Consider the following 15705-nt stretch of genomic DNA (forward strand, 5'->3'; position numbering starts at 1 on the left):
GAAGATATAGGGGGCAACAACAGGAGAGGGGCGACACTAGGGTCCAGGAAGAGCTCCGAGCCTACCCGTCATACGGGTGCGTCCTAGCCATATCATCTGGGGGACGAAGAAGAACATCATAATCGAGTTGTGAGGGAACTTCAGAAACAGACACAACAGTTGTGGGGACTATCCCGTAAGCACAGCAGGGGAGGACCACAACACACAAGCGCTAGAAGAAGGTAGGCACAGATTTCCACCTGCAAAGGGAACTCTGGAGGGGCCATCAGATCGGCCGGACTCCCACAGCCCGGTTAACCGTATTCCGGACCAAGGATCCTGAAGCCTTCAGTAAAGAGGTAAAGAGACTGCAACCTGGTGTCCTCGTTATTTACTGCGACCTGCACCGCACCATAACATCATCACCACCCACACCTTTCATTGGGCGCCCCTCAGCAGGGTCACGGACCGGGTCTAGCCACCGTGACAACCCCAGAGCAGAGACTCAGAGGCCCGGTACCGGGTACCCCTCGGCCCTGCGGCAGTGGGGGCGCTACAACTTGGCATCACGAACAGGATCTACTTAAGCCTTAGGAATCAGGTCATGTGTGCCTTGGAACTGTGATTTATTATACTTGGACTGTGACTTATTGCAAAGACTGTGCATTGCCGCTGCCGCCAAAAATGCCCGCCAAAACCGCCGCCATTATAGCACTCCGAGAAGCGCAGAAGAAGGAGAAGGGCGTGGAGTGGGCGTACCTGAGCTGGAGAGCGCGAAAGGCAATGGCCGCCCAGTCTGAATATTTCTGTGTCCTGGGGACGTGCCCGTCAGCATGGGAGATCCGCCTCCTGATCCTCTATGGCGGGCGGAGGCCGAAGAAACGAAACTATGACTCAGATGAGGTGGGACTAGAGACCCGAGAAGGCCTGCGGAAAAGGATGGCCCCGCATCGATCACGTCACCGGAGGATTATTCCGATATGCCCCCGCTGGAGGATTTGGACCCGTGGGAGCTGTCGATGGGGCATCCTTTGCCTACGCGGTCCCCAGCCTGTGTGCCTCCCTCAGGAGAGTGGAGTGGCACCAGAGGAGTTACCCCAAGTAGGGGTACTGAGTGCCGCGACCCCCAGGGAGGCCGCCTCACCTCTGCACCAGACCCGGCCGCCGCTGCGACCATGGGTGCCCCAGCGTTCCCGCCGCCTGGCCCCAAAGTACCGGGGGGGCCAGACCTGGGGCCCTTCCCTTGGGGAGAATACAGGAACCACCTGATTGCGGAGTTCCAGCGGGAAGTGGAGCGGGAGGCGCGTGGTGAGTTGCTGGAGGGCTCCCTGCCGAAATGGGGCGTCGTAATCGTCTACCAGCCCCAGGAAGGGAAGGGCTTCGTGCAGGAGATTGGAACAGCCCTGAGGGTCCGCATCACCCGGGACGAAGTGGAGCCCTGCCTGTGTGGAGACGGCGCCAAGTCCCTACTGGAGCCGGGGGAGGTGGTGACGTACCGCTGGCGTCTAAAGGGAAGCAGCTGGTGGGCCCGGGATATGCAGTGCTGTACGGCCGTTCTGGCGGTATCCCAAACCGAGGGGGAGGAGCTTGCCGCTGAAGCCGCTGCTGCAGACTCTGCCGCCGCCAGCATCATCCATCGACCCACGCAGACACTCATCGCAGCGCACGATCTGGTCGTGCAGAAGACCCGAACCCACGGGGTACACCTGGCATCGGGAGTAGACTTGGAGTCCGGCCTGCCTGGGCCGCAGAGGGCCACCTGCCAGGTAAAGCCTCGGTGGGGGCAGCCAAAAACTGAGTAAGCAAGAATGCTTCATCATTTGTATATAGTTAACTGTTTGTCCTTTTTGTGTTTTCTCTGCTGCTACAACCCGGTCAGGGTTACTCTTAAAGGGATCCCTTCGTTTACCCGGGATCCCTTCTGCTGCTTTTGTTTTTGTTTCTCGTTTTATCATTGTTGAAAGAACTGCTGGATCATGAACACTGCATGATTACAAACTCATTGTAAATAGTTTGCACCTTCTTAAAGGTGCCCTTTACTGGTTTTACAAAAGAAAGGACTCTTTGCGAAGAAACTGTTCCTGGAAACAGCACCGGAGTCCTTACTGCATACGGACTTGCAGCTTGAGAAGTTGCACTACCTCATAGAGACTTGGTCCCTTCTTCAAGGGGACGTTCATCGATAGCACTTAGAGAATGATGATACTTTAACAGAAGAAGTAATAATGCTGACATGTGGCAGTTATATGTAGTTAGCTAGGTAATTGTAAGGAATGTTTAATAATGTGTTAGAGAATGAGGACAGGAAGTGAACCCGTACGGGGTTAGTCGGTGAGTCCTCCTAGGAGCCATACAGAGATGGCTCGGTAATCCTGAACTGAGAGATGGATGATACGCTCTATACTGTGTATAGTAGCAGAAAGGCAGAAGGCCCGGGCGGAAAGGTGCGGTCCTGCAACAGAACGAGAGGCAGTAGGCCTGGGGCAGATAGACAGGTGGTCCTGCAGATGTAAAGATGGAAAATGAAGGAAAAGTTGATTAGCCTCAGAGTGTTTTATAAGAAGGTCTTTAGTGGATTCAGTGTGTACGTCCTTAAAGGCAATGTTAACTTATTGTTCACAAATTTGCACTTAGTAGAATACCCGGTTGGGTAAGAAAAAGTTATTTATAGTACGTTATTTAAAGTATTTAACCATGTTTGTAACGTTCAAGTGTCCTCACCTCCCATAAAGGGAAGCTCTGTTCAAATTTGCTTGTTGTTATTGCATTTCAAAATTGTATGTCTTTTTGCTGACATGTATTGCTGTTTTCTTCCCAGTCCAGGAGTAGTGGATTTAACCGGGGGGGAGTGCAGTGCCCCAGAGTCCTGGTCATTGCAGTACTGATGCTCCGCCGCTAAGGGGGCTATGGTACGTCTGATGGCACTGAAGGAGTTCACCTGACCAGGTATCACAGACACCAATACACTTCACAGTCTGGCCTCCAGGGGGGAGCTAAGGGTGCTATGTATTAGGCCACTCCTCACAATCTGGTAAAACTGGGGGTTGGATAGGAAGTTAGTGAGAAAGCTGACTGGGTTGGAACCAGGCAACATCCTGTGGCAGAGGGTGTTGCAGGGGAAGATTCAGGGGGGTCCCTGTCAGGGGTGGGATCCTGACAGAGGCCTAGCGAACAGAAAAGAACGTTACGGGACCGCGCCTGCACCTGATTGCGGCGGTACCCTAAGAAAGGACAAGAAGCGAGGTTTATTGTGCTGAGTGAGAAACGAGATCAACGCAACAAGGAGAAACACCAGTAGGAGTCGTGCTGTAAGACGAGGCAACATCCTACTGAGGCGCGCAGACGGTGGCCGGAACGCCGAGGAAGTATAGAGCTCCAGGCCTAACTTCAAACCTACGGCAGGACAGTCAGTTATAGGCGGGCTGTCTCACCCAAATCACCTAAGAAGACATAGGGGCAACAACAGGAGAGGGGCGACACTAGGGTCCAGGAAGAGCTCCGAGCCTACCCGTCATACGGGTGCGTCCTAGCCATATCATCTGGGGGACGAAGAAGAACATCATAATCGAGTTGTGAGGGAACTTCAGAAACAGACACAACAGTTGTGGGGACTATCCCGTAAGCACAGCAGGGGAGGACCACAACACACAAGCGCTAGAAGGTAGGCACAGATTTCCACCTGCAAAGGGAACTCTGGAGGTGCCATCGGACCGGCCGGACTCCCACAGCCCGGTTAACCGTATTCCGGACCAAGGATCCTGAAGCCTTCAGTAAAGAGGTAAAGAGACTGCAACCTGGTGTCCTCGTTATTTACTGCGACTTGCACCGCACCATAACATCATCACCACCCACACCTTTCATTGGGCGCCCCTCAGCAGGGTCACGGACCGGGTCTAGCCACCGTGACAACCCCAGAGCAGAGACTCAGAGGCCCGGTACCGGGTACCCCTCGGCCCTGCGGCAGTGGGGGCGCTACACTTGCTTTTGTGGGGACCACCCAAAAAGAGGGAAAAAAAACTTAGACGTGTGAACTACTCTATTAAGTTCAATAGGTGCCAGTATTATCTTGTGAAAACATGGGTAGTACTCATACAAGAAAAACTGAGCCCTGAGAGTATGGGTGGGCTTGAATGGAACGTGGAATATTTTGAAGTCATGTGGCCTAAAAATGGCAAAATACACCCCAAAACACACATTTTAGCAACAAAACAAGCCAATTAACAGGTGGTAATAATTTGGACTAGCCAGCGCGAAGATGAGCCAAATTCATCAAACAGCGTGAAACCCTATGATAAATCGGGCACATGTTAAGCCTGTCTAGTCTAAGGCCTCATTCTGATGTCTCATTTTCTCACGTAGGAGAAAAACGTACTGATTATTTCAATCAGGGTTTGGTCCGAATAGCATCAGTTTTTCTCGTAGGTGGAGAAAATAAAAAAGTTCCTCCTCCCCATTCTTTCTGACAGTCCGTGAAAATCGGACCACACTTGGGTGTAATTTGAGTGCGGTCCGAATATTTTCACGGACCAAAAAACTTGCATTACAGATTCTGATCCGACCCTCGGATCAAAATCAGACATGGTCTAATCGGTCCGTGAAAAATGAAGGACAAGTGAATGGCGCCATAGACTATCACAGGTGCCAGTGCCATCCATGAGAACCACAGATGGCACTCGTACGTGAAAATCGGACATCAGAATGGGGCCCAAGTCTGCACAGTCTAAGAATTACAGTATTGGTAAATCTGACCCATAGTTTTCCTCGGACAGTAATTAAATGGAGGGGAAGGGGTCCTAGTTTAATGACCGTCACTGACAACAACTCCCCAATCATCAGGTGACCAAAAATAAAAAATAATTCTAAACGGAACTTAGGAAAAAAGAAGCTATTAAAGCTAAAAGGGGCAGTCATAGAAAAGGTGTTCACCTTGGAAGCTGGATCAAAGGTCCTCTGCGCAGCTACAATATCCGTACAGATCTGTTTGCTCTCTCTCAGCAGATGAAGCTCCTTTTCCAGATGTTTGCACTGAGGAGGGGGGATAATAGAATATCATGAAATGAAACATTTTAGACACTTCTAAATACATCTTTCAAGAAAAAATACTTTCTTTTTGACTTATTGGCAATGCGTGAAAAGCTGCTTTTAGGCGTGCTGGCGAAAGGAATTTACGATATTATGTGTTATAAAGGGAGATAGGAAAAAGAGACAGCAGCTTAGGATGGACAGAAACGTTCTATGGAAAGTATTTATACCTACAGCGGTTGGAGCTAGGGCTGCCACTCATCTCTCATCAACTAATTAGATATTCCTACTGCCTGGAGAAGTAGAGAACGATGTGTTTATTTGTCAATTATGGTCTTAAGATATTTCTACAAGTGCAGCAATAAACAACCATTCAAAGGAACTACACAACGTTCACCGAAGCAACGATACAAGATGTCTAGTAATATACAGAAAAGTATATTTTCTCATCTATTGCATTATCTCTGTGCTGTGTTGTGTATAAATATGTGACTTCAGAATTTGTATTAGTCTATGCCTGATGAAGAGACCTGTGTAGTCTCGAAAGCTTGCAATTTGTTACCATCTTTTCAGTTAGCCATTAAAAGGTATCAACCACTGAGGACTCACAAATCTAAATACTTGTAGTAATATTATAAAAACCCTGTGAGACACTTACTCATATTAAGTAGAACAAACAGATTCTGTAGCTATGTACATCATGTACTAATTCCCACCAGAACCTGTACCCAATGTGTCTTTAGAAATAGACAGTTGTGACTATGCTGGCAGCTAACTGTCCTAAAGAGGTCTAAGCCAGACTTTTCCCAACAAAACACGTAGCTCCAGAAGGATCTAGCATGGAATTAATCCACTACTTATGGTAATAAAGATGAATTTGGAATATCTATGTCTAAAGGTTGTACGTTAACTAGTAATAGCCATTGTCAAGGCCTCCATACACATTGGAGACACCGATATCATTAAGCTCAGCCAACAGTCTAATGTCTATTGGAACTTCCTGACTCTTCCTCGACAAATGATGACAATGGAGATAAGGATCCAGCATACCCAATTTTGGATGGCCAATACTTTTTTTCTGAGCGAAATAAGCTGCTGCCTGAGTAATCGGACAGTGGATCTCTCGTGGAGAACACAGAAGCGCTTGCCAGTGTATGGAGGAGTTGGGAGAGCTAGCTGCAAGCAAACTGAAGCGCTTGCCAGTGTATGGAGGAGTTGGGAGAGCTAGCTGCAAGCAAACTGATCAGCTGACCCATGTACTGCCTATGGGCCCATTTAGAAAAAGTCTACAGACTGCAGAATTTTCATCCCAAAATGATATTTATTGTTGGCAAACAAGTATGTGGAATCTGGCAGAGTGGACAAGAGATAAGGTTGAAAATAGTGGCACTCATCACTGATTACTTAAAGGGAACCTGTCACCCCCAAAATCGACGATGAGCTAAGCCCACCACCATCAGGGGCTTATCTACAGAATTCTGGAATGCTGCAGATAAGCCCCGGAAGTATCCTGAAAGATAAGAAAAAGAGGTTAGATTATACTCACCCAGGGGCGGTCCCGTTGCGGTCCGATGGGTGTCGAAGTCCGGCCTGGGGCCTCCCATCTTCTTACGATGACATCCTCTTCTTGTCTTCATGCTGCGGCTCCGGCTCCGGCGTACTTTGTCTGCCCTGTTGAGGGCAAAGCAAAGTACTGCAGTGCACAGGAGCCGGGAAAGGTCAGAGAGGCTCAGCGCCTGAGCACTGCAGTACTTTGCTCTGCCCTTAACAGGGCACAGTGCGCCTGCGCCGCAGCGTGAAGACAAGAAGAGGACGTCATCGTAAGTAGATAGGAGGCCCTGGACCAGACCGCGACGCCCATCGGACCTGGACCGCAGCGGGACCGCCCCTGGGTGAGTATAATATAACCTCTTTTTCTCATCTTTCAGGATACATCGGGGGCTTATCTACAGCATTACAGAATGCTGTAGATAAGCCCCTGATGCTGGTGCGCTTAGCTCATCTTCGATTTTGGGGGTGACAGGTTCCCTTTAAAACGGCAGCTCTTTTGGGGTAGGATGTGCAAGACGTAAACCTGGAGGAAGGGAGACGAGCGATAGCTGGCAGAGGATACCCGTTACTGTACTGCTGGGTAAACAACACAACTTTAGCCAAAGATTTCATTATACCACTGCTACTTTCCTGCAAAGTGCAGGTGAGTGGGGTCACAATGCAACCTGCAAGGTACTGTGAAAAGTTGCAAAAAATCCAACTGGTTCCAAATTTTTTCAACTTGCTTGAGGCTGAACCTTACAGATCATAATACAATCCTGTTCACCTGCATTATGCAGCAACGTAGCAATGGCATACAGTGATTCTTGGCAACGCAACATGTGTTGTGGCCAAAGTCCATGAAGCCTCAACGTAACGTAATGGAGACAAATTTTGATCTTTACTATGAGACCGAATATCTTCTATGTGTGGCACCGTATAAGTTTTCATGTTTAGGGGATAATCAAAAGATACTTAAGAGGATAGCCAGCTTAATTATTCCCATAATTACCAGACATCTATAGATTACACTCAATTTAATAGGTGGTCATGTTTTTTGTGTTTATGAGAAAACACTGAAGAACACAAAACACATCATGCATCTTCTTATCAAAAAGCCTTGCCCTACAAATAACTGCGCTCATGCATTATTCCTGGAGTACTTCAACTGTGCCATGAGCTGGGCTTCCCTAGGAGGGGTGAAGGTAAGCAGCTACTTGGTGTTCACTAGAGCTCCTGATGGTGGAATTACACTTGAGCTGCAGGTAGCCGCGAGGTACAACTCCTAGGCAGTCCCTGGTACTGCAGCTGCAGACCCCAGGGGTAAGGATCGCAGACACGGACACAGGCTCGGAGTCCCTGGTAGGACAGGATTCAGACACTGTTGAGACAAGACAGGTTCTGGGTCACTGGGCAGGATGGACACAGACTCTGAGTCACTGGCAGGATGGGATTTAGATACTGAAACAGGCTCCAACAGTATGGACTATGAAACGCTAACCAGAACAGACACTCAAGTACTGCGGGATCGGTTACAGGTTCAGGTACTGCCGTAGCGGCATCAGGGCTCAGGTAACGCGGAAGCGGTTTCAGGCTCAGGTCCTGGAGGAGGAGCGGTATTCGGTTTCAGATACTGCGTGTGCAGCTTCATGCTCAGGCACCGCAGGAGTGGTGTCAGGTTTGAGGTACCACAGGTGCGGCTTCAGGCTCAGCTACCAGAGGAGCGTATATATATATATATATCTCTGTATATCTATATCCAGAAGTATATTATAATACTAGAGCGAAAACCAAGCAGAGAAAACCCCCTTAAAAATTAACTTTTATTGGATAAGATTAAAATAACCAATCCATAAAATAAAGTCTCTATTTTATGGATTGGTTATTTTAATCATATTCAATATAAGTTAATTTTTAAGGGTTTTTTCTCTTTTTTGGTTTTCAATACAGGGTCCTGGCAGCTCGCTAGTTGCACAAAACTACTAAATAAATAACCTTGCTCATGCACCTCCCATCAGGGGAGTGTGCCTTATATACTTAATGCATTCCACCTATTGGCTGGGGGCCTTTCCAAAATGCGCGTGCAGGCCCTTCAAGAGTTGGAGAACGCTCAAGTGGATTAGCTCACCGCCAGGAGACCTGTGCGGCGTGCGCAGGACCAGGCAGCAGGACACACAGCAGAGACACTACTGCATGGTCGGGGCAGTGAGTAGGTTGGTTTCCCTGCCGGGTGGAGGGGGTCGGAATGCGCAGAAATGCCAGGATTTGGAGTTACAATTGTCAAGTGACAGTAACTGGTAACTTCTTGTTTTTCAAATTAATTAGGGCAATTTCTTTGTACCCCCATTTTCTTAGAAGTAGAGGTCTTGCACCCTGCATATTGGGGCCCTACAACTGCTAAACAGTAGAAACCCAGGAAATATGCATGTAAAATAATATTCATCCCAAACAGTGGGCACATCTTTCAAGGCATCATTGACACATGAGAAGGGAAACTGTGCAAAACTACAATACTCTGTCTGACTTAATTTTATCCAAAATTGATTTGTTTGTTTTTCTTGCCATCCATGGTACTGATGACATGCTTTTCCAACACCATATTTCAAAAGGCGTCGATCCTTCTTCTGTCTTGTTTCTCTTTCATCCAGGTTTCGCATCCATATGAAAAGACCAGACTATGTACGAGCTGTGTTTACATTGCCAGTGAAATGTTTCTCGATTTGAAGACCTTGTCCAGTGACTTAGTTGTTGATTTGCCCATAGCTATTCTCCTATTGACTTCCGATGTCGCTGCATCTTGAGTGATCATCGATCCGAGTAGGTTGAAGTCTTTTACAACTTAACAGTTCTTTGCTGTCCATCTCAAATGTGTCCTGGTAATATCTGGGAGTAGCCAATATCTTTTGGAAATTAAGTGGGTCTTATTGGCTTTGAATTTTGTTGTAATAAGTGAAAAAAAATTAAATTTCGGATCCATTGGATTACGTGTGTTAGAGCAGTCCCAAAATTAGTTAATTATAGTACAGAATTTACCTTTTTTTCTTTTCATTATATTTATTTAGAAAGCAGAAAAATTCTCAAAATGTTAGAGTGTATATAGTGGGCCATGTGCTACATCTGTAAATCAGTGGGGCCTACTACAAGACGGCTATAGTCTCGGCACAGTCAGTGGTCAGTAAGCCAGAAGCACAGAGGATTCCCAGCACACGCAGTGCAGTGAGTATATACAGCGTTCACGTAACAGAGAGAAGCTCAGTGCCGGACACAGACTGAGGATTGAGGAGTCACACAGCGCACACTAGGAGCATTGGATAAGTTCTCCTATTAACATCCTAGTTAGGCATCAGCGAGCAGAGCATCTGGGCTCCTTCCTATAAGCATTGCCAGACTTTGCTTTTCTTAACTAAAATAACCAAACTTCCTCGGCCACAGACATTCGGCTTCTTTCATCCTTAAGTTAGCCGTACACTAGACACTGAGCTGCTTATGTTCAGCCAGGCCAAAGATCCCGCTGTCACTGGTTCGTAGTCAGCTCCAACGCAAACACTCCTTTTTCTTAAGGACATGTGTTTTCATTGGTCGCCTTCCTCCTGTCCCTCTGCCCACAACCACATGTCAGGCGCAGGGCTTCCTTCTTAAAACAGGTTGATAAAAATAGTTATTGAAACCGGTAGAGAAGCTAAGTGTTAGCGTAGAAAGGAAAAGATTTTTTTTCCCCTCTGTGGGCCCATAAAGGCAGGTTCATTTCCTTGTTCTATATGGCTAAGGAAAAACAAGCACTGCCCATCTGCAAAATTCACTCTGAAACACAATGACTTTTTCCACTTCGTTCCCTTCCATCCTCAATATTGTAGGCAATGCATAGACATAACCATTGGTTTCTTGGTAAAACCCATTGGTAAACTGAAAGTTGTACCCAACACAGTGGCTGTCTCCAAACTTCTATGTACCTCAATGGGATACTGCTGCCCTTGAGAGATCCCAGTGATGGTGCCAAGATGGTAAATATTTGAAGAAAAATGAAATCTTGGATTGTACTTCTTAGAGTGAAGGTATTTTTATGAAAAAATAATATTTGGAAGAAGTGGAGTTTATCATTTAATGCTTGGCTCAGTAAACAAAAATGGAGAGCTTGTGTATGAAAGGGCTGGATAACTTTGTACTATGGTATTCGGGGTTTAATATAATTTGGTAGATGGTATAATTAGGGTCACAGTGGTCACGGTCATTTCAATAAACTTTCCATAACTCAGTAGTAAAGAAATGTAGGAAATTTAGTAAAATATCTTCTCGGGGAAATTGGTTTCTTTTTCTACTTCTCACCTCTTCTTCCCCTTCTTTCCGAATTCACCATCTACTTTGAAAAAAAAAAAAACAGCTCTAAAATCCAACTTGGTCAAAGAAAGGTGTACTGCCAGCACATCGAAATGTCAGGTTACGCCTCTTATCGTATTCTATGGAAAGAGGAGGAGTGAGGAGCACTTAGCACATTGAGAGAGAGACCCACACTTGGATATACTGTAACATTTCATTTCAGTGCTGGATTCACAGCCACACAGCTCATGTCTGCTGTATAATGTCTTCTATGCGCTACAGAGAAAGAAGAGAAGGAATCTGTGTACGTACTGTGTTTTAGACACAACAGCAGCTTGTCTCCACCCACTAGCTCAGAAACAACTGAAAATTAGAGATGGAGCAGGCAAATGTGAAGATTGTGAAAAATAGCTAGATTACTCCATAGGTGTAAAACACCCCTAATATATTGTGATTGTAACCTTACCATGGTTGAAACACTGGAAAATGTTTTACCTAGAAGAAGTAGATGGCTAAACTGTCGTGGACCATGTCTTCCATGCCACAGCTGCACAATGGATTTAGAATGTTCAGAACATTATAGAGGTTCATCGCTTTCTTTTTGCTCTACCTTGCCGTAATTTATCCTTTCCAATAGAATGGGATTTTTTTCTCATTTAGAAATATGGCAAAATGCACGACAGGCAAAATCTTAACATTAATGGAGCTTCATTTTTATGGCAAATTTACCACCAGGACTTTGAAACGATAGGTGACTTATAGAGTAAAGTTTCCAAGTGTGATTTATAAGGTCACTTTCACATAACAGTATTCTGGTCAAGATTTTGCATCTGTAAATACCTCAGAAATGCAGAAGAAAAGGTGGAAGTTTTCCAATTATATAAATCTAGTTTTGGTTTAAAAATGTTATTAAAAGTTACGAACAAGAATACCACATGTGAAAGTGGTCCTATGTGAATTTCTTACCTGCAAAAACAATTACTGACATCTTAAATAAAAACAATGCATGAAATATACTGTATGAAGCAGGTGACACGACTGTTGTTTGAGTGTCCCGGGACCAGGGGCTCCTTCCCCATCTCTAAGGCTAGGCGTCCCCTAGCTCACCCTGTTCCCACGGTTTACTTCTTATGGGGAAGATGCCGGGGCCATGTACCTTGCCATAGCTCCTTCCTTCATAGCCCAGGGAAGAGGAGAGTAGTAGTGTGCTGTAATACACCAACCAGACTGACAAGGTAATATGAACAGAGATAACGAAAAATACCAAGCATACAAATATACTCACACATACAAAAGAGGAATGTACTGGGGAGTGTAGGATGGTGTTAAACCAAAGTAGGAGAAGAAAGGGATCACACACTCAAAACCTAGCAACAGTCACAGATAAATCCAATCACCTTCTCCAATTAACCCACCAACAATCTCCAGCCATGCAGCAACAAAAACTATCTCTGACAATGAGAGCTAGCTTGGACCCAGATTAAGTAGGAGTTGGGAGTTGCTAACAGTGCACAGCTGAGAGCCGTAATGCAGGAAAGCTTCCAGGAGCTCTGAATTGAGCAATTTAACTGCTAAAAGAAATTAACACCATTTAATATGAAGGTGAAGTGCTTCTAATCAGTGCAGGAGTAGGGGAAATCAAACACTGTGGTCTTCTGACTCCTCTCTGTCTCTGTAAACCCGTGACACAAGGTCCAACAGCTGTACGTTAATACAAAGAAATTAAAGCAGATGTGTCAACAGATTTCACAATACAAACTGCATACATTATTAATTAGGGTGCCTATTCCTGATGAGGCTAGTGTATTTACTTTGCAAATCCATGTCAGAATAGCAATATAACCCTATATGAAAGTTTTATCACAGAATATAAAAATGAGAATTTTACAAATCCAGGTGTAGACTGTTTGTGTTATGAAATACAATGGAAAGGGATAGGGTACATTGCATTTCACACTTTAGATATTATCAGCTTAACTAAAAAATTACATCAAGGAATCAGTATTTATTAATTTTCTTGTTATTCCTATTGTGTTAATGTATTCCACAGTGCGGGACACATGACCCCGGCCATCAATCAGCGCTGGCATCACTGTCCCTTCCTTCATACGGACTGAACATGGCGAGGAAGTCAGAGATCAGCTGCAGCCCGGACTTCCTCTTCATGTTCAATGTGACAGAAGGTGCGGACAGTGACGCCAGCGCTGATTGGACGTCAACCTCATTTGTCACAACAACCGCACGGAAGACCAGGATAGAGCGAGTGCCAACACCGTGGGAACAGCATTGGTCAGGGGAGGCGAGTATAGTCTTTTTTTTATTTTATTGGAGCCAAATATTTAGATCAAGAAGGGGTTGTCCTAGTAGTGGACAACCCCTTTAAAGCACCACTCCAGCATTATTTTTTTTTTTTCGTTTACCGATGTAGAGGTGTTACAAATGTAAGTTTCCTGACCCTAGTCTTATATATAGCAGCAGCTGTCTTCAGTTCTTCTCAGCCCCGATCCTGTCCCAATCCACCATCTTTTCACCACAATGTCTGACTGACCAGAAGTCAGAGGTAACAGTCACAAGATCTCAGTAACAAATGTAACTATTTTTTTGTGTCAAAGTTCTCCAAAGCCTTTAAGTCCCCATACACATAAAATGAAAATAGGTCAAAGAGCAATTGTACAAACTGTTGTAATGAGTTTTGGGGCAGTTGGGGGAAGAGGAAGTTGGATTGAGTCTGCCATGGATGGGCCATCTACATGTAGAAAGGGAAAGTGAAGTACCTCAGTGGAGTGGAACGTGGGGGGCTGTGGCTGCAACTTTGCAGCCTTATTGTAGCTTATACCGAGAGGGGTTTTGTGGCTGATTCTGGATGATGTCTGGTAGTGAGTAGTGATGAGCAAGTGTACTCGTTGCTTGGGTTTTCCCCAGCACGCTCGGGGGTCCTCCGTGTATTTATGACTGATCGGAGATTTAGTTTTCATCGTGGCAGCTGAATGATTTACAGCTACTAGCCAGGCTGAGTACATGTGGGGGTTGCCTGGTTGCTAGGGAATCCCCACATGTAATCAAGCAGGCTAGTAGCTGTAAATCATTCAGCTGCCACAATGAAAACTAAATCACAGAGCAGTCATAAATACTCGGTGGTCACCCGAGCGTGCTGGGGAAAACCCAAGCAACGAGTACACTCGCTCATCACTAGTAGTGAGGGCATTTTTGGCTTTTGGTAGGACCCTGTAGTTGGAAATGGGATATGCTACGGTTGGTCAACACTGTGAGGAATGATTTCTAATGTTATAATATAATAATTATGGCTAGTAATGATCAACAGTATTGGCACTGTATTGGGAGTCAGACTCCTCTATATTGGAGTCTAAAGGTTCTCATTCAGTGAAATTGGCATACTCTGACTTGCCAAAGGACAAATCTCATCCACCAATTCCCAAGTAATTATAATAAAAGGAATCTTTCCCCAGGTTTTTGCCACCTAACCTAAGTGCACCATGATGTATAGAACAAGACCCTGATTCCAGTGATGTGTCACTTACTGAAGTGCTGGTGCAGTTTTGATCAAATCAATGTTTTACCAGTAGGAGATCATCACTAGAGGACTAGTAAACCTGCTGCCAGGTAGTCCAGCCACACCCCCACCACTGACTGGCAGTTTTCTGGCTATGCAAAGTGGACACAGAAATCTGCCAATCAGTGGTGTGGGCGGGGTTATACAGAGGTCAGCTTTCAGGGAACTGCTAGATCTGCAACAGAGAAAATGTTGATGTTATTAAAACGACATCAAGCTGCCCAATAAGTGACAGATTGCTGGAATTAGGGTCTCTGCCTCTACATGATGCTATCAGATAAGGCACAAAAAACTAGTAACAGATTCCCTTTAAATTTTTAATAGCAAAATTTGAAAAATCCTCTAAGAATATGATTAAAAAACAGCAGAAAAATTGGGTAACGAACCTCAAAATATGAAGGGAAGTAAAGTAGCTAGAACAAAGAAACCAATGTATTCTGTTCTTTATTTTGAAGAAGAACGCCACATGTGGTAGAAATAATTTAGTACGGCTTATGTAAAAACACTTTCCTGATGACGCGCATGTGTTAATGTCGTGAAATAAGCCGACGAATGCAGACAGGGCCACTAGTATAAAGTATAACCGTGTATACCTGGAGACAGTAAAGTGTTTTACCAGATACTGCGCAGTAGTAATTAAAAGATGCTGAAGACACTGAGCCTCCTTCAGACAGCCGAGGAGAAAATGTCCCGCCTTGGGCACGAAAGAAAAAAACAAAAAACCCTGGCACTAGAATTAGAAGCAGGATCCCCTCTCCATGGTGTAGCAACCTGAATACTGTGCTACTCCGGCAGCCCATACATAAAAATAACACAAGCAGCTATTTGAGAAAAGAAGCCATAAAGTGCAATTACGACATTTCTTGGTATCAGCACCTTCCTCCTGTGCAGCCCAAAATAAGCAACTATGGGCATAATTATTTTTGTTGGCCTCAGAAAGCAAAATCGTCCTGTCAAGGGTTAACTAGAGAGGTGCTCCGTGCAGCTTCAGCAGAGAAGCGATGAATGGAGCAACACTGTGAGCAAATCTGGCTTGGCGACTCATTCTCCAATGCCGTGGTCGCTTGCTTGGCCCTTGGAAAAATGTGTTTCTTGCTTTTCCTTTAGGAACAGACGTCTCGTTGTGCGGAGACCGGCAGTGCTGCTGAGAGAAAAATGTCTCCCCTCGGATGCTGCAGACAAAGAATAACACTGCTCCCTCCAGACCAAACACCGTGCCTTTGGTGTCAGACAGAGCTGCGTGTTGTTCAGGGGTGATGTTTAGACACTCGTGGATGATGAGAGGAAAC

The 15705-nt window shown here is 45.6% G+C and overlaps 1 protein-coding gene across 6 annotated transcripts in view; it reads right to left on the bottom strand.

The window, feature by feature from the left end:
* The window catches only part of MIPOL1 (mirror-image polydactyly 1), a 509264-nt gene that overhangs the window by 171296 nt on the left and 322263 nt on the right, over window positions 1-15705 (bottom strand). For 5 of the 6 annotated variants that reach the window (XM_077262637.1, XM_077262612.1, XM_077262627.1 and 2 more), the window contains one exon: window positions 4906-5004. The exons of the other annotated variant lie outside the window; for it this stretch is intronic. In XM_077262637.1, the coding sequence (XP_077118752.1) occupies window positions 4906-5004 (99 nt within the window). The remainder of the gene's footprint in view (window positions 1-4905; window positions 5005-15705) is intronic. 6 annotated transcript variants of the gene reach the window in all.

The sequence above is a fragment of the Ranitomeya variabilis genome, chromosome 1 (assembly GCF_051348905.1).
Source record: "Ranitomeya variabilis isolate aRanVar5 chromosome 1, aRanVar5.hap1, whole genome shotgun sequence".
NCBI classification, from domain to species: Eukaryota; Metazoa; Chordata; class Amphibia; order Anura; family Dendrobatidae; genus Ranitomeya; species Ranitomeya variabilis.